General features: G+C 40.4%; 1 protein-coding gene across 1 annotated transcript in view; it reads left to right on the plus strand.

The window, feature by feature from the left end:
• SPTBN5 (spectrin beta, non-erythrocytic 5) overlaps positions 1-23,246 on the plus strand; it is an 89,347-nt gene that overhangs the window by 49,286 nt on the left and 16,815 nt on the right. Inside the window, exons 34-51 of the mRNA XM_058027083.1 lie at positions 721-825; positions 1,820-2,005; positions 5,825-5,980; positions 6,608-6,799; positions 7,418-7,513; positions 10,133-10,251; positions 10,895-11,009; positions 11,689-11,802; positions 12,912-13,033; positions 13,674-13,836; positions 15,696-15,884; positions 16,671-16,748; positions 18,174-18,346; positions 19,413-19,503; positions 20,124-20,270; positions 21,424-21,561; positions 22,291-22,547; positions 22,701-22,887. Of these exons, the coding sequence (XP_057883066.1) occupies positions 721-825; positions 1,820-2,005; positions 5,825-5,980; positions 6,608-6,799; positions 7,418-7,513; positions 10,133-10,251; positions 10,895-11,009; positions 11,689-11,802; positions 12,912-13,033; positions 13,674-13,836; positions 15,696-15,884; positions 16,671-16,748; positions 18,174-18,346; positions 19,413-19,503; positions 20,124-20,270; positions 21,424-21,561; positions 22,291-22,547; positions 22,701-22,887 (2,628 nt within the window). The remainder of the gene's footprint in view (positions 1-720; positions 826-1,819; positions 2,006-5,824; positions 5,981-6,607; positions 6,800-7,417; positions 7,514-10,132; positions 10,252-10,894; positions 11,010-11,688; positions 11,803-12,911; positions 13,034-13,673; positions 13,837-15,695; positions 15,885-16,670; positions 16,749-18,173; positions 18,347-19,412; positions 19,504-20,123; positions 20,271-21,423; positions 21,562-22,290; positions 22,548-22,700; positions 22,888-23,246) is intronic.

Below are 23,246 nucleotides of genomic sequence, written 5' to 3' on the forward strand. Positions count from 1 at the left end.
CCTTCCCAGCCTTCACTCTGGCAGCTTTATTGCTTCTTGCCACTTATTACATCAAGTCTCAAAATAAGTGGAAGTGGAGAAAACCCAGAGGAGAGTGAAAAGAATAATGAGAATCAAAAAAACCACAGCTGTTGTGGAATGATCAGTCAGATCACTGTAGTTTAACCTTGAGAAGACAGAAATCCCAGTATGTAAAAGGTCTATAAACATGCTCTAGGCTGAAGCAAACATAAAAGGAATGATCTCCTGAGTGTGGTTGAGAGGGCAGTATGTAACAAGGTGTAGCAATAGCCATGCATTTTCAGGCTAGGTGTTTGAAAATTCCTGCTAATGGCTGAGGTAATAAAGCACTGGTAACAGGCTGCAAAGTCTCTGGTTTGGGAACTCTTCTAAGAAGGAATCATTTGGACATCTGTCAGACATGACAGTGATCTTGCTTGGGATTACAAGGATGGCTTAGACTTCTGGAATTCACTGCCTTGTGACCTAGTGATTAATAAGGACTGACAGGTCACTTTCCTTAGCTAGACCTGTTAATGCTTCTCTTTCTTGCTCAAGACCATGGACTTCTAACAATTAATTTCTAGCTTCTGTTGCCTCCTCTTCCTTTTTTCCACTCTCAAGTGTACTCTCAGCAGCAGAGTTAATACCTCTTCTCCCATTTATGAATCAAGATTATGGGATAATTGATTCACTGAGAAAAATAAACTTTTTTTATAGGTTTATTTGAAAAGCAGTGACCTCGGAAGGTCTGTAGATGAAATAGAGCAACTGATAAGGAAACATGAGGCTTTTGAGAAGCTTCTGGCATCACAGGATGAGAAGGTAAAAAAATAAACAACTGATATTCTACCAGCTAGAATTCAATGAGCTAAAATGATAGATATTTGTAATTATGGTAACACTCTGAATTGGTGACGGGGATGAAATGCTTGGTAGGCCTGATGTGTTTGAACAAAAGATAAAATGGAGAAGCTTGGGAAAATAAGAGGCAGAGCATTGGAGAACAACTGTCAAAACACTCCATGTCCAAGTCCTTGCAACAGATAGGAAAACCACTTTGTAAGCAGAACAGGGGGACTTAACAAGAGGAAATATTTAAAGCAGGCCATATTGTATTATGGATATCAGAAGTGTCTGCTCTTTTTATTTAAAAAAATAGTGACTTTTAAAGCAAGTAAAATGGAGTAGGTATTTTACAAAATGCAGTAGGCATTTTAACATTAAAAGAAGTTGTCAAATCCTTTAAACATTCATTTGGAACAACAGCTGTACCAAAAAAGCAGCCTCTCTGCACCTTTGCAATAGCTCCTGAATCGCTCACCCGTGTGCAAAGGAACCTGCCTGGCTGGTGGCCACTGCTGTAACTCACCCAGGCTGGGGCTCAGCTGAAACCTGCAGCTGTGCCTGGGTTCCCCAGAATGAGCTCCAGGACTCTTGCCAGCTCCCTGCCAGGCTGATTGCTCATTTTGAGAGCTACATTACAACACCTGGTTTCCAGAAAGCAACAAAATCTGAGCACTCCTGGATGTCATGCTTACTCCATGACTCCTTGCACTGGATGATCAGCGGCCTAGGGACTCCTGAAGCTACAACTTCAATTAATTTATGTAGCCAGGATGCACCATAGAGTCCAATGACAGTAATGTCATAGATGTAACATAGTACAGGGTGAGGGGGAATGCTGGTTGGCTTCTCCCTGCACTTCTTGCTTCATTACAGAAAAAAGAGAGTATTTTAACTATGAAAGGAGCTTGATTTTGTTTCTTTCACACCACTTGGAAGCATAAAAGTAATTTCAGTTCTGTTGCCTCCTCAGATGATGTCTCTTCAAGAACAGGCAAGGAGGTTGGAAAAGGCTGATGGGCTAGAAGGGCAAAAGATTCAGCACAAACTGGATGTCATTCATGAGAGGAAGCGTCAGATCAAGGATCTATCCCAGAGCAGGCGAGAGAAGCTGCAGACCGCCCTTCTTCTGGCACTTTTCTACCAAAACTTGGAAGAGGTAAGAGGGTTTTAGACTGGGATGGGGATGAAAAGCAGAGGAACCATCTACCTCTATTGGATGAAGTGCTTGCTCTTGCCAGACATTATTGAGTGGATGGATGATCTAATCTGGTGTGTCAGCTCCTGCCACACTCATGCAAAAAGATGCTCCAATGCCATTCCTGTTATTGTACTATTGTTGTGGCACATTACAGCAACTTCAGTCATCAAAAGCTCTGCTAAAATAAAACAGTTGAAAAGAAAACTGCAAGCTAATACATATTTTTCCTTTAGTGGGAAAGAAAATGTATTTCAAATCAGGATGAACACAAAGTGGAAAGCATTATGGCCTGGGCACCGAGCTTTATTAGTGGGTGTTCATTGAAGGCCTTCAAAGCACTGCTGTGGCTCAGCATAGCTCTTGAGCTGCTGTAGACTGGCTCTGCAGAACACGCTGCTCTCTGTCTCCTGCTCTGGCCTTAGCCCTGTAACTGAGTAGCTCTGCTCTGTCACCACTGTTGGAAACATAAACGAGGTCAGCCTTTCAAAGGGCAGCACAACATGTGGGACTGAGAACTGTGCTGGCATAAACAAGAGCACACAGACTCAGGGGCACATTTTCAAGCACTCTTGCTGGTCTGGTATCCACCCCTTCTTCTGCTGTGTCCCATGAAATGTCCTCAGTGATTTACAAAAACAGAGCTATACTTATTCCTTCCTTCCTTCCTTCCTTCCTTCCTTCCTTCCTTCCTTCCTTCCTTCCTTCCTTCCTTCCTTCCTTCCTTCCTTCCTTCCTTCCTTCCTTCCTTCCTTCCTTCCTTCCTTCCTTCCTTCCTTCCTTCCTTCCTTCCTTCCTTCCTTCCTTCCTTCCTTCCTTCCTTCCTTCCTTCCTTCCTTCATTTCCTTCCTTCCCATTTCCTTCCTTCCCATTTCCTTCCTTCCCATTTCCTTCCTTCCCATTTCCTTCCTTCCTTCCTTCCCATTTCCTTCCTTCCCATTTCCTTCCTTCCCATTAGGTAGGAATACTTATGCATTTCTTTCTATCTCTCTGTAATTGTCAAATCAGTGCTTGAGCTGGGGTCCCCTTTCATTCTTGAATCACACACTTAGAGCATGAAATTTGGCCCTGCATAGAAGAACATTTCCCTATTCTCATCCACTTTCTCCACATAAATTCAGCCAGGAGTTCTTTGGGGAACTTTTGCTCTCAGGTTATGTGCTCATTTACCTCACCAACCTAGAATCATTGCCCACTGTTGGAGGATGTGAATGTCACCAAGGAATTACAAAACAAAAAATCTTAGAAAATCTTACTCAATCAGTGATATCTTTCTTTCTCTTTGTCGGATAGAATGGAATGTTTAATTTCATTTTAATTATATTCTGGGCGTGTACAAGTTCATATATGAGAATGGTCCCCACAGGAATGTTAAATTTGGAGATGAGTTTTGAGTTTAGCTGTGAAATCAATGAGGTCATTGCTTATTCTTACTTATTAAGAGAACAACACCCATAGCTCAGGTCCCACTCCCCTGAAAACTCTCTGTCCTGCAAACATGTTAAGTAATTTCTATTAAACAGAATTTTTTATGTCAGCAGAAATTAGTGATCACTGTCATCATTAAAATTCTTCTTACTCTCTAGAAGCATAGAGACCTACACACATTAGTACAACGAACCACAATCATTAACTCAAGAGATCACATACAGATTACAAAATAAAACTCAGCCTTCTACTGTTGAAATTGGTGCTTTTGTCTCACTCAAAAGAAGCAAGATGGACTTACAGACTACACCCTATTGCCAAAAAGTCTGTAGCTCAGTGCTAATCTGGAAGGGAAATGAGCAAGTTGCTACTTAGAAATATGTGTATTTAAGTTATTGCAGAGGGAATACTATAAAGTTAAAAGTTTTGATTCTAAAGTTGGCTCTGGGTTTTAATGCTGACTTAGAAATTTGCTCATGGTATTAGTAGTACTTCCTTTCCCTTTCACCCTGTACATAAGAATAAGAAAACCATTCACATCTTTAACTCATTAACACATTACTTTAAGGGTAATGAGAGAAAGAATTAGTTGTTGTCTCTAGATGTCTGGAGCAGGCACATCCCTTTATATGCTTTGCATACTTCTGTCATTAAAAAATCAGTGTAATTTACACTTTGTACTTGTGAGGTTACAGTAACTGATATTTTGAAAAAGTAAGATTCTAAACTGGTAGTGCCCACATTTTTTATGACTCCCATAGAAATAAGTCTGGTCTTGTGCCTATACTGAGCATAACACTGGTTTTTCTGTTGCCTTCAATGAAGCGAAAATGGCCATCCAGACAAATCTTTCCATAGAAAGACCTTGGGAAAACAGAGCAGCTTTGCTTCACGTCTGAATGTGGGCAAGAGGCCAGGAGCAGGATCCCTCACTCTCTAGAGCCATCTTAAACAAGCCTTAAATAAACCAAGGCACTGAGGGTGCAGATGTTCAGTCTGTCATTAACGCCACTGCTTCTAATTAAAAAGTAAGAGGGAAACCGACCTTAAAGTCGTTTTATCCGGGAGATTGGTTTGTTTCTCATTCCAATTGTATGGGTGAGCCTCCATTCAAATGAAGAGTCGCTGAAGGGACGCTGAAGCACGAGTGTGTGGCTGGGAACGGGAGAAGGCCATCAGGGAGGGTGTTGGAAATGCAAACAGCACGTGGCAACATGCAGCCCTGGGCAAGTTTGACATGGCCTGTCTCAGTCTCTAACTGGGCTTTGGAGGGAAACAGTTTCTGGAGAGCATGCTGCTAGTGAGAGCTATTTCTGTTATTGTTTATGGAATCTCAGCAGCTGAAACAACATTTCAAGTCATTAATTAACAGAGAAAATCCTCCAGCTGACAAGTCTTGTGTGCACATAATGCACAGTTCCACAAGGACAGCCAAGATATTTTGAAGCTAATAAAGCTGCCCTTCAATTTGCAGCTCTTGTGTTGTCAAAACATTGCATTACTTCAGTGCTCTGAGGACAACAGGATCAGTTACAACATTATGTCAAGCGTTCAATTCCCAGTGTTTTGATGGATAGAAAATATTTACTTCAATGCTAAGGGCTAAAGTTCAGCAGAACTTCAAGAAAATTGTAGAAAACTTGTCATCCTATTCTTCATTTTATTCTGCATACTTTAAAATCCCCTTAAAAATAATTTCCTAAGAGAAACATATAACTTTTGGTTTGTTAGCTCTCATAAATCATCTGCTTTTCTGATATTCCTGACCAGACCATTTTGAATTTTATGAAATATAAAAGCAAATACAGTTGTATTTCCTTTCAAATAATCTGACTCGTGCTTGGGCCCTGTGTGCAAATCTTTATTTGCGTTGCATTTTCCATTTAGGTCTCACAACACCACTGACATGAGGGAATGTTAGTGCTATTTTATAGGTGAGGCACTGAATTCTAAAGAATCTTTACCCAGTTTGCAGGTAGGTCAATGGCAAAGCTACCAGATGACTCAGAGCCCTAAACCCCCAGAATCAGTTGTCATAATCTCATTTTAAATATATACCATGCTAAGGCTCAAAGATTCTCTCTACATAGTCTAGGAGACTATATAATCTGTTAATGTCTTGTGATAAAATCTGAGGTATTCAAGGAATTTTTCATTACTCCTGTGGTCAGATAAAAATTCGTTTCGTTCCTACCTGTTCCTGCTTTTAACAAAGTAGAATGAGTTCAGAAACTCGAGATCCACCTCAGCTGTCAGCTTGCACTCAATCTATCCAGCCCAGGTACAGACACTTGGAGGCCCCAGGATCCCAGGCAATTATTGTGCTAACTCAGGTGCTTCTCAATGCTGCAGGCAGAGGATTGGATCAGTGAGCGCATGCAGAAGCTGGAGGATCCCTCCATACAAGACCCCAGCAATCTGCAGGACAAGATGAAGCTGCTGCAGAAACATCAGGTCTTTGAGGCAGAGATTCTGGCAAATGAAGAAATCATCACAGCTGTTAATAAGGTGACCCTCTCACTCTGTTACTGTTTTTACAGATAATTACTGCTCATCCAAAGACTGATTGATGAAATGTAAAGGATGAGTTTGGTTATCACTTCTGCATCAATTATCCTACTGGATCGACAAGAACCCAGTTGCTTTGTCATGGAAATGTAATGCTGTTAATTTACAACAGGGAAATACTTTATTTGCTCCATTCAGTGAGCTTCCATCTTTCCTTATAGCCTAAATGGAAAATATATACTGACTTCTTCCTTGCCTGACATGGTTACTCCTACAAAAAGAGATAATAAGATTTCATGCCCAATTTTGAATATTCTTGTTGGAACTGGGTGAATCATATAGCTAAAGGGCGCAGTCATCTGTAATACTTGGTGCTCCCATTCCATGAATATCTTTCTTGGCAGGGAAATATTCAAATCCCAGTTTTCAATTTTCTAGATTCCCTCCAGATGTAAGAGCTTTCCAGCTGGCTTTATCATTTGAGTGACAAGAATTTATAGTAGCACTTTATTGTTCAGTCCAGGTTAGGAAGGTGAAAGACTCCTCCTAGGAAGGTCATGCAACATGGTAATCCCATTAAAAACTAGTGGCAACTTTAATTTCTAATTTCCTCCTCTGTATGTGAAGAAAGGAGAAGCCCTGGTATCAAAAGGCCACCCAAAATCAGGAGAGATCCGTCGCCAAGTCCGCATGCTTCAGGAGCACTGGGAGAAGTTGAAGAGAGCTGTTGCTGCTCGTGGAAAGATGCTGGAGGACAGTCGGGACTTCCTAGAATTTCTCCAGAAGGTGGACCAGGTGGAAGCCTGGATCAGGGAGAAGGCAAGTGGATTTTAGTGTTTAACCCAAGCAGCTCACTAAAGACTTGATATTTAGCGATGACATTCTGATAAATGTGTCATCTTCCAGGATATTTTCCTAGTGATTTTTGTCTGGAAGAATCATTACCTGTTCTACAAACAATATGAAAGGAATGATTGAACAAATTCTATGGAGTCTGTCTGTACCAGAGTCAATTGGGCAGTATTAGCACATTTTCTCATGTAAACTGTGCACATTAAGAGTTTTCTGTGTGATTATTTGAGGCCATCTCATGTGCCTCTACTGAGACAGAAAAATGAAAGCAGATTAGAATGGAAGAGACTTGAAGCATTTGGCAGCTGGTCTTCACCCTAATTGTATATCAATTCTGAACGTTTCTCTTTGTAGGAGTGAAGAATTGCTTTCATTCAGAGGTTGTTTCCATAGTTAGTAATAAATGGAAAAGGGAGTTGGGACCAAGTCTCGTAATTATCTAAAGATCAGGAGAGACTATTTCAGAAGCTGTGGGATGGTGATTTATAGACCCATCACAGAACTTATTGCATCAGGTTAAGCACTGGGAGTAAGTGTGTTCTTGTACTCTTCACCTATGTATTTGTCTGCTGCTTGTTTCCCCAGGAGGTCATGATTAATGTGGGTGATGTGGGAAATGACTATGAACACTGCCTGCAGCTCAAGAAAAAGCTGAATGAGTTCCGTGGAGCAACATCAGGGGTAAGAGTTGTTTTCCATGCTCATGTCTTGCAAGGCTGCAAGCAGCAGGTAACTTTTCAGTCCAGTTAGCAAACACAGTTCTAGTGCAAATACAGTTCTAGTGCAAATACAGTTCTAGTGCTCTGTGGAGGTGCAAGACCAAAGTGATAGGAAGCATCACTACCTCAAAAGTCATTAAAAAAGACAGAATTTTCTCTTATTATGCCTTCTGCTTTGAAGATGTCTAGGCAGAGCTGTCAGGCACTCATGACACAACACAACATTTCAGACTGCATTAAATGACTGGAAAACTTGCTGTGTGAGCCTGACTTTGAGCAGATTTTGTTTGTTTCATGCAGTCTGCAAAGTCACAGTGATTTCCACCCAAAAGTGGTTTTAAAATAGTGGTTTCAGCCATGCTTGTTTGAATCTGAGAACTGATCTGGACCTTTCATGAACAGGCACGTAAAAAAAGAAATACTGATTTCTCTATTTCTATCCTTTATTTCTCCATTTTCCTCCTCCTGAGGAAGGGTCTCATTCTCATACTCCTTCATCCAAATTAAGCACGTAAATCTGGGGGCCTCTGTTTATACAGCACGCGTGGTTACTCATGAATCATAACATTAATAACCAGACATTCAGTAAAACAGAGCAGTGGTTTATGCTTTGGATAGCAGCCATGTGACAAGACAGCTGCACTCTTCACGTTTCAGTGCTGAGCGCTCTGTCCCTCTTTCGTGGTGCTGAGTCATGCCAGCTGCCTCTCCTGCCCCCAGAGAGATGTGCCAGCTCAGGCACCAAACCTGAGGAACAGGGGCCTCCTTGTCGTGTGTTCAGCTCCCACCATAGGAGCTGTGAGGCCACATATTGAGGGGATGCGTTTGCAGCAACCCCCTGTGCTGATGTGCTAGTCTGGAAATTGTGGGGAAGTTCTGGAAAGAGACGCGTTATGAATTTGTGAGCGATGTTTACTCTAATGTAGTCTCCTGATATTCTTTATCCTTTGTTTGCCTGTTGTCTTTTTGCCCATTCTTGTTATGGCAGCTCCATCTTCTATATTTGTTGCCTAGTAGCAGAAAGAGACAATCCTCTTCTATGCAAACTAACAGTGTAGATGTGACACCAGGGAGAAACCCTAGAGTTCCTTACTCCAGAGCCCAGCAGAATTTCGTGACAGTGCATTCACAGTGGATTTGGATAGAGAGCCAAATTATTTGGCTTCAGTACCAGGGAATTAATAAATTGAAGAGACATTCATTTTACTCACCAGCTGACTATGAGCTAAGGGATTGAGCAAGGGCTCTTCTACAGCTTGTACCAGCCAAAAGAAGGATGATTAATAGGGCAGAAACAACCCAGTATTCCAGCCAGCATAACTTCTGAACAGAAATATTTTTCCATAAACTAAGGTAGATCTTCTATGTGCCACTCTTGAAACTCTTGGCCTTAGACAGTATCAGCTTGTAGCCACTGCTCCTGTAAAACTCTGAACATGACTCCTGCTGATAAAAAGTTGGACAATTATGCAGTTATGCCCTGATAGCTGATGCTCAGTTATGCAGTGCTTCCTAGGGAGATACAAACAAAAGGAGGCTGCTTCTGGCGCACTGTGTGCATCCATCCAGTCTGGGTCTTCCCACTTGAAAAATCTGAGATCAGGATAGGGAGTAATCCTCCTGCATTGATGGCTGCCAAATTTTCTATTAATTGTGCTGCTATTATTTCCCAGGACAGGAGGCTGCAAGGTTTCTGAATAATATCTGACTGCTGGTTTCTCTAGTTTACTTTATGGCTGTACATAATAGGAAAGCACATGTGGAGGCATGCATGTTGGTATGGATGCAGCATAAACAAAATAAACAATGCAGTGAATGCTTACATTAACAGCGTGCTGGCATCTTGCAGCTGTGCTTCTTTACACTAGTGATTGTCTCCCTGCTAAACTTGTGATTTGTCCCAGAAAAATAGGGAATGTTTTTGAATCTTGGAGCAGTGTTCAGTATTGGCCATCTGTAGTACTCCAAAATAAAATTCTGTGCTCTAGAATAATATGTGCAAATATAATCCATTCTATGGTATGTGCATGGGAAGCAAGTCTCCTAGAAGACTTAGAAGAAAACAGAGTGGCATAGGTTGTCTGGGATTCTCAAGGCTGTATGGATTTGGAGCCTGTTGTCTGCAGTGCAGAAGGCACTCTGGGAGAGGAGCTCACCTGGGTAAAACAGACCCAGGAGCCCATGAGTCACTGCCTGTCTGAGAGAGGAGCAATCTGCCACACATCAGCTCTTCCACAGCAGCCACCTGTGTAGCCAGCAACTGCAGCTGTGCTTCTTCACCAAATGAACCCCTTCTGGAATGTCTGCCTTAGAAATGAGGGTCTGAGGGCCCGAGGGCCCTCACCTAGACCAAAATCATTGCTGCATCTAGAGCCATTAATGTTCTTTCTTGCCTTTACTGTCTAATCATCAGACACGTGGTAACACCAGCACTTGTAGTAGAGCAAACTCCATGTGTCTGAAATGTAACTGGGGTAAAACCCTTTCTTGTTGCTGCTTGTGTTGATTTTCACATCTCAGTGGAAAACTGGATCACAAGAAATTTTTCACATGTACCTTTGTTCCCCTTCTCACTTTACAGGAGTCAACAGTGGATGATGCTCACATCAGGACTATCAATACCCTGGCCATGAAACTGGAGAGACAGAACAAGGAAGAAACAAAGACAATCTATGAGCGCCGAAAGCAGCTCAATGAGAAGTGAGTATGCTTTCAAATGCTCCTTGTAAAGCAAAAAAAAGAAGGGAAAATTAGGTGTCTTCAGCTGAGATAAATGGAGGAATTGGAATATTTGTTTTCATCTTTAATATCACAGTTACCAAATATCAGACACTGGAGCTGTCTTTCGAGACTCCCAGAGCAGGTCGCTTAGAAGGATTTTTAATCCAGGAGTGCCAAAGTCATGTTTCTAACCTTGGAGTCAAATACTCTGTTTCACATCACTTAGCACACAGGATTCGTGAAGCTTAGACACTTCCATCTATTCACACAGTTGTCCTGGTGAATTGCCTTGTGCTTTTGCTGTTCCACAGCCCCCTGTCTAGGAAACAAAACATGAAGGTATCGATTGGGAGATTATTGTAAATTTAAGGAAACTGGATCAGTACTTTTTTAGCTTTAACCCCCATGCCATCCTAAAGACATGGAAAAAATGCAACCAGATAGTCTTCTCAGGCTAATGCTTTATCCCTGTGATGAGTCCCCTTTTATAGAGAATTGGGAGATCAATGCATGAGGTAGGTCAGAAAACCTGTGGTTTTGTTTAAATGTGAGCATCACAAAGCTCAGTTGTGGAAATCCTTACCTCTGAACTGCATCTCTAAAATATTATTTCCAATTAAAGGTGGAACAGTTTTCATGGTAACCTGAATGCATACAGGAAGAAGTTAGAGGGAGCCCTAGAGATTCATGCCTTAATCAGAGAAATAGATGACATCACAGAAAGAATTACTGAGAAGGTATGTTTTCCAATTTTGATTAAGTGAAATGGAAAAATGTTCTGTCAATCTTATTCATTCAGAAAATGGAGGTAAAAATGCTGAACCTGAATTATAATTTTGAAATTAACAGAAAAAAAGGCTATATAAAAACCAATTATTTCAACAATTTAAGTGATTATATTTATTTAATTATAAGTCAGTAGACATTGTACTACTTAAGCTTATAAGACTTTTGGCTTGATATTTTTATAACAACTTTTAAAATTTATTTCTTCATTTTATGGGATTTAATTTCTTAGGATCCTAAGGATACATTTTATTTTTTATATTTTCATAACACACTTGAATTTCTGTGCAACAATCTATTGTGAAATATTTTTCTGCTTTGATATATGGAAAAAAAACCCCCAAAATTAGAAAAGAACTATTGAGAAATTCAAGGAGGCATGCCTGTCCTTGTTTTACATGTGAATGGCCAGAGGGACCTTAAGCAGGATTCAGTGTTCAAAAGAGATGTGGATTCTTGTTTCATCTCTGTAAAGAGAGCAGACAATGTGCTCTATTGATATTTTAAAAGACAATAAGAATATTTAGATGGCAGTGCAAAGAGATTAAGGAGGAGGCTTTTTGAAATAAAATACAGATTCTTTTGTTTGGTGTTACCTTCACCATCTTCACATCCCACTGCCCTTTCTAGAGTGCATTGATACAAGCACTGGATTATGGAAAAGATGTGGAAAGTGTGGAAAACCTGATTCGAAGACATGAAGAAATGGAGAGAGAAATCAGTGTTATTAAGTCCAAAATGGAGGTAAGAAGTAGGGAAGTACAAAGGATAGTGAAAAAATTTCACCTTTTCTTCTTGAAACTATGGTGCAAAAATCATTGTTACTCTTTAGATTGATTCGCAGGAATTTTCAGCAATGCAAGTGCAGCATAAATTTCTTCTCATGAAAATACTGTGCTGCTTAATCCTACTTTATCTTATCAAATATTATTCTTCCTGATGCAAAAAATCTAAGAAGAAAGGTCCCTTTTCAACATCTGGGTCTCTGGCCCTCACCTACAAGCCAGATCAGACTGTCCCACACATTTTGGAAAGCATGGACTCCATCTTTCCCCCCAGTTCCTGTACCCAGCTGAACCAAAATCACAAGTCTGTTTCTGTTCAGAACAGAATGCAAACCCCATACTGCATGCAGTTTCCTGGCACAGACATCCAACACAGAAATTCTAGGTTATAAGTGCCTGCCTGATCCAGTCTGGCTTTTGTAAAAACTGGTCAGTTTGCATCATCCAGGACTAAATTAAATTGAGCATTGAATATGGGTCTAAGCTCCTTTATATCTGTATATTTTTACTAAAAAGAAATAAATCCTGTTGAACAGTAGTAGAAATTCTCACATTTTTTCACAGTTGGCCCTTTCATATGGAAAACATGAAAAACTTTTTCTTTACAACAGTATAATAACTGCTCTTTTTTAAGGAGTAAAACCAGCCTGTTTTATTTTTTTGTTCTGCAGAATTAAAATTCTTCATTTTAATCAACTTGATAGAATCTTGCAACAAAGTTTTCAACTTTAAACCTGAGTTGATGAGCATCCATCAGACTGCTAATAGAAGTTAGAATTTGCACTTCATTTTCCAATCTGTTTGTCCATATTCTACAAAACTGTTTTCTAAATTGTAAATCAACTTTTGTGCATACAAAGCAATGCCTGCACATGGATGTTTGCTCAAAAATGCATGTGTATTATTTTTTGTATATTATATATCCCTTTGTATATTTTGTTACTGTAATTTAATTACCTGCCTTTGAGAGCTGGGGTCTTAAAATGAACTATTTTTTCCTGAAAGGCAAACTCAGGAATGAATATAAGTGTATGGCATAAATTTACTCCACTATAAATCTCTTCCCAGCCACTGGAACTGGAATCTTTCCGTCTCTCCACAAGGAATCCATCCATAAATGACAAACTGACTATGAAGCAACAGGAGATGAAAAACAACTGGCTCCGACTCCAAGGACAGGCCAAACAAAGGTGAAGACTTAGAGTTGTTTGAATATCTCTCAGCAGGAGCAAAGCTGCTCCCTGGGGTCTAAACCGTACTTGTCAGAGGTCTCTAAAATTTTTTAAGGATTTTTTACGAATTTTACATAGGCAGCTAAGATATCTGCATTGGAAAAAGTGTGACTTGAGACACAAGAAGTTCCACTGATGTGACTTTGGGAAAAATAATACAATGTTTTTGTGGTTTATCCCATTAAATAATGTTACTAAAATGCCTCCAGACTATCAAATTAAATCTATCATAAAGCCTTTGGGAAAGACTTCTTTTTGAAGGGCGCTTGAAGATTATTTTTTTCCTCAAATTTTTCCAAAACAAGAAAGGCTTATACCTGATCTGTAATCATTGCTGTAAGCAACAGATATGAAGTCTTTTTTACCTTTCTTGTGCTAATGGACTGATGTAAAAATATTTGTAAATATGTTGTCTCCAAGGCAGTGTGCATCTCCTGTGGTTTTGGTTAACGTGAGGAACTCTTAGGAACTGTAAGGGAATGCTTGAATTAATTTCATTCCGCTTCTGTTAAGATACTTTCCTCTGCAAACGGGGAGGAGGGAGAGGCCACTCTGTAATTCCCTCTCAGATGATGCTGAACTGCACCTTGTGTGGCAGGAAGGAGAAGCTGGCGGCCTCGTACCAGCTGCAGAAATTTAACCTGGAGATGAAGGAGATGCTCGACTGGGCGCAGAACACCAGGGCTTTGATGGAAGCAGCGGGGCTGCCCAAGAGCGCCAGCGAAGCCGAAAGCATGATAGAGGAGCATCAGGAGAGAAAGGCAAGTGTCTTCCATGGCTTTCACATACTGGGAATCTTTCTGTGTGCAGAGCGCGCCTCCTCTGTCAATAACAGGGTAAAAAAAGCTGTTTTCAGTACCAGGCTGGGGATAAAAATCACCTGCATACTGACAAAACTGTTCCATGGGCTGTTTGGCAGCTTGTGTCTTTGCAAAAAGGCTCAGAAGCCCCATGAGCTCTCACCCCTGCTGCTGTCCAAGCCTGATGGTGAAAAACAGGTTCGGTCTCACATCATGCACGCTGCTTATCTCCTTATTCATATTGCTAAAGAACTTCATGCCAGTTAATCCTTGCTTCCAGCTAGATTTTTTCATGTGAACTTAATTTACGTGAGAAGAAAATAAAATCAGTGCTTTATTTCACACAGCAAAGCAAATTACCAATGAATGGTGCTACATATTCCCTTTGGAAACACTTCATATCCCAGTAATAATTACCTTATGAATGTTTTGGTGGCTAATTCTGCTAATATTTTTGGTTTCTTTTATGAAAGGAGTGGAATTTGAATTAACATTAGGAAAAAAGTCAATATTTTACCTTTTCCCAAGAATCATAGCTATCTTTCAGCTGTTGTGCTACATTCTCTTTGTAATTACTTTACTTCTCCTAAAAATCCTGTTCACAGAATAATTACTGATAACCAGTGCTTTGTGGGTCCCATTATTAACACAGTTTGTGGACTCTGATTAATTTTAAACCTGAATTTATTGTGAAGTACCTGAAATACCCTCCTTCTTTAGAGTAATCCATTTTTACAATGCTTTCTCCTATCACTTAACAAAGTTTTTGCTAATAATGATTTGTTATATTAAAAATATCACAAGCCACTGATGTAGTGTGCTTCAAATTTAAATGGTGGCAACATCTAAGTCTTTAATATCTGTTAGTCAAGGAGCCCAAATGGCTCTAAGGAGATAGTCACGGAATTCAGGCATTATGTTCTTACGCTGACTAAACTAAAATTATAGACAAGGCAAGAAGGAGGGGTTTTTCATTTTGGTTAGTGGCTCAAACCAAAGTCCATAGGAGAGACTGGAGTTGAACACGAGATGCTCATGTGAGTTTCAAAAATATTTTAATTACAATTTTATAACTCTGTTATCTATGAATGGGCAACACCACCACCCCAAAAATCTCTAAAAGCAGCAGTTCTAATTTCAGAAATGTCATAGTACATGCCATAGTGTTTAAGGTAGTTTATGAGTTAATACATGGCATTATTTCAGTCCATAGTCCATGGTATTATTTCAGTCCATAGTTTCATTTTGAAATTGCTTACATTAGAAATTCCACATTCAGTTTGCAGGGATCATAATTGCTTTTTATGCTTTCACCTTCAGGATTCAGTATAGAGGTATAATTCATTCCTCAGACCAGGTGCAAAAGTTAAGTGTGTTTCATTTTAACAACACAAAATGAAATAAAAGAATACCTTTAACATAAAAACCTGATGCAAGCTTCTTTGTCGGGAGAGGAAAAGTTCTAGGCACTGTTTCTTAAAAGCACCACTTCTGTGTAGGAAGACTGGGGGATGATATTATGGATGTTTGAAATTGTGTTCATTTATATCTCAGCATTTTCTAATCTGTGTCTAACTAAATCTCAATTTCCATTTGTAGGAAAACAATTGTTCCTGGACCAATAAACTCATTTATTATTTACATTTACTCTCTCTTAGGCAATTCTTTGCACTTCCAGTGACATAGCTCAAAGATGAATTATTTTCCATGCAAATATTAGTGCTGGAAAGTTACAGCCCAAGCTCTTCCCCTCAAGGCCTGTATTCTGAATAACTGGCTTTTCATAAACCCTTGACATCAACCTCAGTAATGTATTTTAGGAGGAGATTGAAGCCCGAGGGGAAAGGTTCAACGCTCTCAGTGACTATGGTAGAGAACTTGGCAATTCTGGTCACTATGCAACCCCTGAGATTCGCCAATCCCTCTTCAGACTGCAGCAAGCCTGGTCGGAGCTGATCCAAGCATGGAAAGAGCAATATATTAAATTGTTTCAGGCACAAGATTTACAGGTGAGTAAAACGACATCCAAGAGAGGATAATCATGCCACTGACAGTTGTTTCTTGATAAAAGCAGCAAATTTCTGAGATGGCAGGATGAAAAATGTGCTAATAATACCCAGTGTTTTATCTGTATTTCAGTGGTTTCTGGAAGGCGTGCTGAGGGCCAAGCACATTCAGTGGCGACAGGACTTAGAGAAATTTTACCTCTACAAATCATAGAAATTTCTGTGGAAAATGTGCCAATATATTTTTCAAAGACTGTAAAACTTAGCAAATTTTGGTCAAACTCTCATACATCTGGAAAAAGACACATACTTATAATACAACATCACTATTCTTCCAAATTCCAAAACCTGCCCAAAAAGACATGGAGCCAGACAAGTATTTTTAAAAAACTGAAGAAAAATTTAGCATGGACAGAATAATGTATTTTTTCCTGGCTTTTTTTCCTTATAAAATAACTACTTTGGCTGCAATTTTCCAGAAATACTTCTCTGTAACAGTCATCTCACTTTAAAAATTTCTGCTCAAACAGAGATTCTACAATGAAGTATGTCAAGTATTTTAAATAAGAGCTGGGCTACTAATCCCATCTAAAATCATCACATATATAGGGAACTTAAATCCTATGGTATGGGCAGTTTCAATGCTGTTTCATGTACTACATTAATTTTTGAAATGACTATTGAAGTTTCATTTTTTTAGTATACTCTGCTGAAGTCATGTTAGCTTCTGCTTTATAGCATTTCAGCATGTTGTCATGTTTGTGACTGCTGGGTTTTTTTCCTACACAGAAATTCTATGGCTACGTGGAACAGATTGAGAGCTGGCTCAGCAGCAAAGAGGCCTTCCTAGCTAATGAGGACTTAGGGGTATGTGCTCTGAGAAATTACAGTTTTCTCTGCAACCAGTCTGGAGGAGAAGGGACTTTACAATGATGCGCTCTGAATCTTCCCGTGCTCTTTCTCCTTCTGAAATTACTGCTCTGCCCTGTTGGTGGTTTAGGATCAGATTTCTTTCCTTGGTACTTTACACAGGATGGGACTCCAAGAGTAATGGAGCAATCCAGCTGCTCTCAGTATGGCAGGAAAATGAGGCTTCACAGAAACACGGAACTCTAGCATGGTTTGGGTTGGAAGGGACCTGAAAGACCATCCATTTCCAGCCCCCCTGCCATGGGTGGGGACACCTCCCAACAGCCAGGTTGTTCAATGCCCCATTCAGCCTGGCTTGTCTTATCTGACCCAAATGCATTTGCCAGCAGTGTGCAAGTCATCACTGCTGTCACTGCTGGCATATCCAGTGTAGCTTTAAGTTACCTACCACAGGTATCAGTAACGCTGCAATAACTCAAACTGCAGACTGATGCATGGGCTGCAAAAGCTGCTCAGGATGCTGGATTTACATTCTGACACTTAGCTCACCCTACACCTTGGATAGGTAGTGCTACTAAATTAGTTGCCCCTGCGGGTGCTACAAAAACATCTCAGAGTTCAGTGGATTTGCAGTCCCTTCATTACAGTACAGACTTAGAAGGACTCATCCAATCATATTTAGCTTAACAATGTGCAGAAAATGCTCTGTGAGTAATTTCCCATCCAATGACTCATGTAAGCACCCAGAAGTTTAGTGGGGTTTTTTTGACCCATTTGATGTGAGCTTATTGCTTCATTTAGAATAGTGGAGAAGCAGAGTTTACTGGGATAACAACAGTTTGACACCACTGGTTCTATAATTAAAGTGCAGAGAGGTGATGAAAGGGGAACTCTGAGTCATTAATCTTGGGATTCACAAACATTACAAGAACTGTTTCTCTGCAGATTAAATGTAATGTCAGACTCCAATCCTCAAATTCAAATCTGGATCTGAGCTCTTCCAAATTCCATGGGTTGAAATTGAGACTCTAATTTTAAACTCCTTCTGTGACATATTTGTTCACTTAACTCTGATTTCAGTTTGACATCCCACGTTTGCTTTCAACATGGCATCTGTCTTAAGACTGATTTAAAATTAGGGGCTGATGTTTCAATTCCTGAGGCGTTATGTGTTCTAACCAGCACAACAATATGCACAAGAAACTAAGCATCCAGCACTGAAATAATGGTTTCAGACCTTGCACGGAACAATATTTAGGTCCCAAGTGTCAGATCAATGCCAGTCAATTCCAAGGAACAAAAAAATTTCTTGACAACTACTTTGCAAATATGGGGTAAATGCCATTTATCTTCTGGATTATCAGTGTTTTGGATGGAAAGACTCTGACTGAAAGCAGCTTCCCTTTGTTGAATTCTGTCCAGGACTCAGTGTCTAGTGTGGAGAGCCTGCAGTGGAAACACGCACAGTTTGAAAAAGCCCTGGAAGCTCAGATGGAGAAAATCAATGAGATGGCTTCATTTGCTCAGCAGCTAACACAGAACAAGCACTATGACTCAGAAAATATCAGCAGCAGATGCCAGGCTGTTCTGAGGAGGTAAAGTCAAATCCTTCCCATGTCAGCCACCAATCTCTTCTGCAATGAGACCCTCCTCCTGTGATCATTATCTTTAAGTGAATTAAGAGAACTATAAGCTGGTTTGCATTTGCTCAACTTCATGCTTTGCACTGGAGTCTTCCCAAATTGGCTGTATTTCATTCCAAAAAGCAATTAAGTGGAGGGGGAGCAGGATTCAGAAAAAGGCAGTTTCTCTTTAATTTTGGCCTGGCCTTGGGGACAGTGCTGTGATGCTCATTCTGGACAGTGCTGAAAACAGAAGGCCTGCCAAGCCATTAAATACTTCATTATCATTAAATAACATCATTAAATACCAAAGGTAATTTCCTAGACAACTGCTTTACTCTGCTCTAATGGGGTTGATCTTTAAGCCCCACTCAGATTATCCATTAGGGCATTTGCAAATTTTCTGATCACATCTTGCCCTCTCGTGTGAATTACTTTATTGCTACTAACAATTTGCATATTGTTCATCTTAAACAAGGGCTGAAGTAAAAGCAGTTGTATTCCCTGCTGTGGTAGATTAAAAGAGCTACATAAAAGTTATGAAAAGAGACTGGAAGTCCCCTTTGATTCTAGTGAACATACTGATTTGTAAATGTTTTCTAATTTTATATGATTTATTAATATCTCACATCTGCATTAACACTAATAAAGGGCTGCAGGTCCAAAAGTGGGGGAAAAAAATTAAAGGATGGTGTAGCTTTAGTTTATCCATGACAAACACCATCACATTTGCAGGATTTCCACATAAGAAACGTGCTGAGTTTATGTTCTCTTGAATCCTGAAAGGCAATAATGGTGATTTCCAGAGGCAGATACCATATACACAGAACTTGTGGGATATCTGTCAGTTCGCAATCTTTCCTACAGTGTCCTGGGCATCTTCTCTGACAGCTGGATCAAGGGAATCTGCATATCATGGACATTTCCCTTCTAGGGAATGGAGGATTTGATCATGTGTGTTTTAGAGGTGAAATTTGAAAACCCTTATCTATCTAATTCATTCTGTGACTTTTACCTCACATATCTGTCTTCATCTCAGAAAACAGAGACTGCTGGAGAATGCTGCTGCTCGCAGACATTTGCTAGAGGAATCAAGGCTTCTGCAGAAGTTCCTGAAGAATTCTTTTGAGGTAAAATTACACAGGATTCATAATATTCTGGTTTCTTAAATTACGCTGTGCTGCATAGATCTGAATGCCCAGACAGATTTGCTGTGAGGAAAATCAAGGAACTGAGCCTGGAATGAGATAATATTAGGAAAGATGAGGATAAGGATGAAGGGATATTTTTCGATTCTTTCCTCTAGTCTAGTGTAGTAAATGAAAGATCTACTGTGCATTGGAAAACAGCAAAATGCAGAAAAAATAAATGCATTACAAGGGAATGTGCCATCATTAAAAAAAAAAGGAAGATTTTTTTGTGAGATACTGACAATGGGTTAGAAATAGGGTGATCATTGTCTATGCTCCCCCATGCACACAGGTGCCCATGCATTTTCTCACTGCATGGGGGCTATCTGATGGAGAAGCTCCCTTTCCAGAAAACAATGCTAGTAAACAAACATATAGGGGTGACCTCATGAAGGGCAGGAGGAGCTATGGGAAGCAGAACCTCAGAAGGACAACTCATTTTGGTCCCCATTTCCCAGTTCCCTGTTTTATATATATAAGAGGAGAGCCTGCAGGCTGGAGCTGAAGAAACTGAAGAAACACTGAAGATTTTGTTTATTTCTGTTCTTCCCTCCTCACAGGTGGCTGCCTGGATTAACGAGAAGAACAGCATTGCCCAGGATGATAGCTGGAAGGATCCAAGCAATCTGCAGACCAAACTGCAGAGGCACCAGGCTTTCCAAGCAGAGATCATGGCCAATAGAAATCACTTGGACTCCATCAAATCAGTGAGAGAAGCAGGGTTTTGGGCAAGGGTGGGGAACTGGCATGAAAGACTCTGCAGACAGTGTGAGTTACAGTGATCTCAACCAAGGGAGGGGGAGTCACTGTCCTCTCACTGGTATTGTCCATGTTGTCTCTGAGTGTACTGAGAAGCTTATTCTTTTAGTCCACCAAGAATTTTCTGTGTCCATCTCTTTCTTCGCTCCCTTACTATCTAGTGTGAGCTTGCTCTGCATGTTCACTGTGCATGCAATGGAAACAGATGGGGACCTGCAATAAAAGATTCAATCCACTGGCTTTAGGGACATCTCTCTGGGTGAATGCCACTTTAGAGGTATCCTTGTTTATTTCCAGCAGAGAATCTATCTGATTGGATGTACAGCCTTAACAAGACATGTAAGATGTATCCAACAAAAAGGATAGTTTTCAAGTGCTTCCTTTGCAGAGACACGTTAGTAGGCGAGATATGAAGGAAGCCTGACAAGGCTTGTCAGATATTTGGCAGAAGCTGTGATCAGATGATAAGTTTGGAAGGACAGACTGTAACATGTTTATTAATTTTATTTTCAGTACAGTGCTTACTGGATGTATTTTGCAATAGATTGCTACATTAAAAGTAGATTGCCCCCTCCAGATTCACTTGCATCTTAGAAACACCTCTCCTTTTCTTTTTTCCTTTTTCTTTTCTCTTTTCTTTCTTTTATTTGCTTTCTTTTCTTTTTCAATCCCCCTGTTTGCAGACATGACAAGAGGGGGTTAAAGGGAGCTACAATCCTCAGTAAAATTATCTGGTTTTATAGACTTGTTTGCACAATCTCTTTCACTTTATTTCATGATGCCCCGCCTTCTTTGTTGGGAATAGTCCTAGTATTTGTGCTAGTCCTAGTAGAATACCTACTGACCTAGTATAGCACCTTTCACTTGCTGTGCCTCTTGCTTCCCTTGCTGTGCAGTTTCTGCCCTAATTTCAGTAAGCCTTTTGTCTTTATTAGATTTTTCTCTGTCTCTGCAATATCTCCATCTATTATGTCAGGAGGTGAAGGTTGCAGCTGGCCCTTTACCAAAGAGTGCTGGTAGACTTTGGTGATGAAGACAAAAGTGATATATTCTAGTGCATTCAGCAAAGGAAGAATATGTTGCCTGTTCCTTCTGACATAGGAAGGGGAGAAGATGCTCCATGAAAGGCACTATGCCCCAGAAGCCATTCAGTCCAGACTACAAGAAATGGAAGAGCTGTGGGAAGAGCTGCTAGCAAGTTGCCAGGATAAATGGACCAAACTGCAGGATGCTTACAAGGTAATGCCAGTGGCAACAGGGGTGCCAGTGGCTGGATCTTGGTGTCTTTTCCAGAGATAGCACAGCTGCCTTGCTACATGTCTCATCTACAAGTGCCACTTGATACAATCCAGCCTGATTCCTCAAGGCCATTATTGCAAAGAATCTGCTAAGTGTGGACTGACTGAATGGAATTGGCAGGAAAATTGGAGATCCCTATGGAGGGAAGAGGATTTGTATCCTCTGGGCTCCATTCTGCTTTCTGCTGCTGGTTTAGATCCAGATTCCAAAGAGAGTTACTGAGGAAAAATGTGTTTACTCAAATGTGTCAACTCTGCATCTTTCTCAAGGGCATCTTTTCTCTAGCACATTGAGAAAGAAACCTACAGCTGCTTTTCATTTTTCTAGCTCCAGGCACATGAATTGTCATGACTGTGAGTTATGCTTGCTTGGGCTATCAGAAAATCTGTGGTTATAAAACAGAGCTCTCCCTTTAAATGTTCTTTTTTTTAAAGATGCTGTGTCCATGATCTGCATTTGTGCAACACAAGTAAGATAAGCTAGTGATGTTCAATGCGTCTGTTCTTGTCTTTACCATGACTGAATTCTCTTCTTCATTTGCACCACCATTGTGTATGGGAAAAGTTCACTGAGCAGTGTGTGCAATCTTTACTGCAAGTGGCTGAGATTTTCACATCACATTATCTGTCCTAAAGGTTTAAATTATTTTTTCTTCTTGCTTGTTCTCAGGGTCTTCATTTTCAGCGAAATGTAGAGGACACGGAGAAATGGTTGGAAGGTGTGGAAAATGACCTGAAAGCACCATACAATGACAATGATCTGGTGGTTTTGAACAGTCATCTGAAGAAACAAGAGGAACTGGAGGAAGACATTGCTGCCCATAGGGACCGGCTGCAAGAGCTTGTGGTCACAGCTCAGCAGTTCCAGAAGGAGAAACATTTCCTTGCTGATGAACTAGAAGAGAAAGTGGATGAACTGGTGCAGAGGTGTGTGAGAGGAGCCTGGCCTGTCTTCTGCCAGCTTTTTTCTTCCCTGAGTATTCTTTTTTCTTTCCTTCTCTACACTATTCTGAAATTAGTGTTTGGCATTCATTCCTTATCAATCTGTAGTCCTCACTGGATTACCTTTAAAACCTCCAGGTACAAAAGGCTACGTGACCCTCTGCAGGAGAGGCGGGGAAGTCTGGAGGCAAGCAGACTGCAGTACCAGTTCTTCCGAGATGTTGATGAGGAGCTGGCTTGGGTTCGTGAGAAGCTCCCCATGGCTTCCTCCAAGGATTATGGCCAATCCCTGGTAACCATTCAGAGTCTACAGGAGAAGCACCAGGTAGTGTCATGTCTTTAGAATCAAATAAAGAATCAGTCTTTAGAATTAAATAGAAAACACTTAATTCAATTTGTCTCTAGCAAACTTCATCTGCTGTGCTTTGGCTAACAGGAGTCAGCATGCCTGGCATCATTTTTATCCTTTTCTTTTTCAAGGATCTGTCCATGACTTGACAACATGCAGGATGCCATCCTGCTTACCATTGCAGGGGTGCAAGTACCACACCACAGACCTTCTGTGGTCACGTTGGCTGTTTCTGTGAACTGAGTTCAAACCCTGGCCCTTTCAATACAAAATAGAGTTTACAAACTTGTGCATATTTTCATAGGTTCTTTGGTCCTAACAAAATGCTTTCAAAC

The sequence above is a fragment of the Melospiza georgiana genome, chromosome 6, assembly GCF_028018845.1.
Source record: "Melospiza georgiana isolate bMelGeo1 chromosome 6, bMelGeo1.pri, whole genome shotgun sequence".
Taxonomy (NCBI): domain Eukaryota; kingdom Metazoa; phylum Chordata; class Aves; order Passeriformes; family Passerellidae; genus Melospiza; species Melospiza georgiana.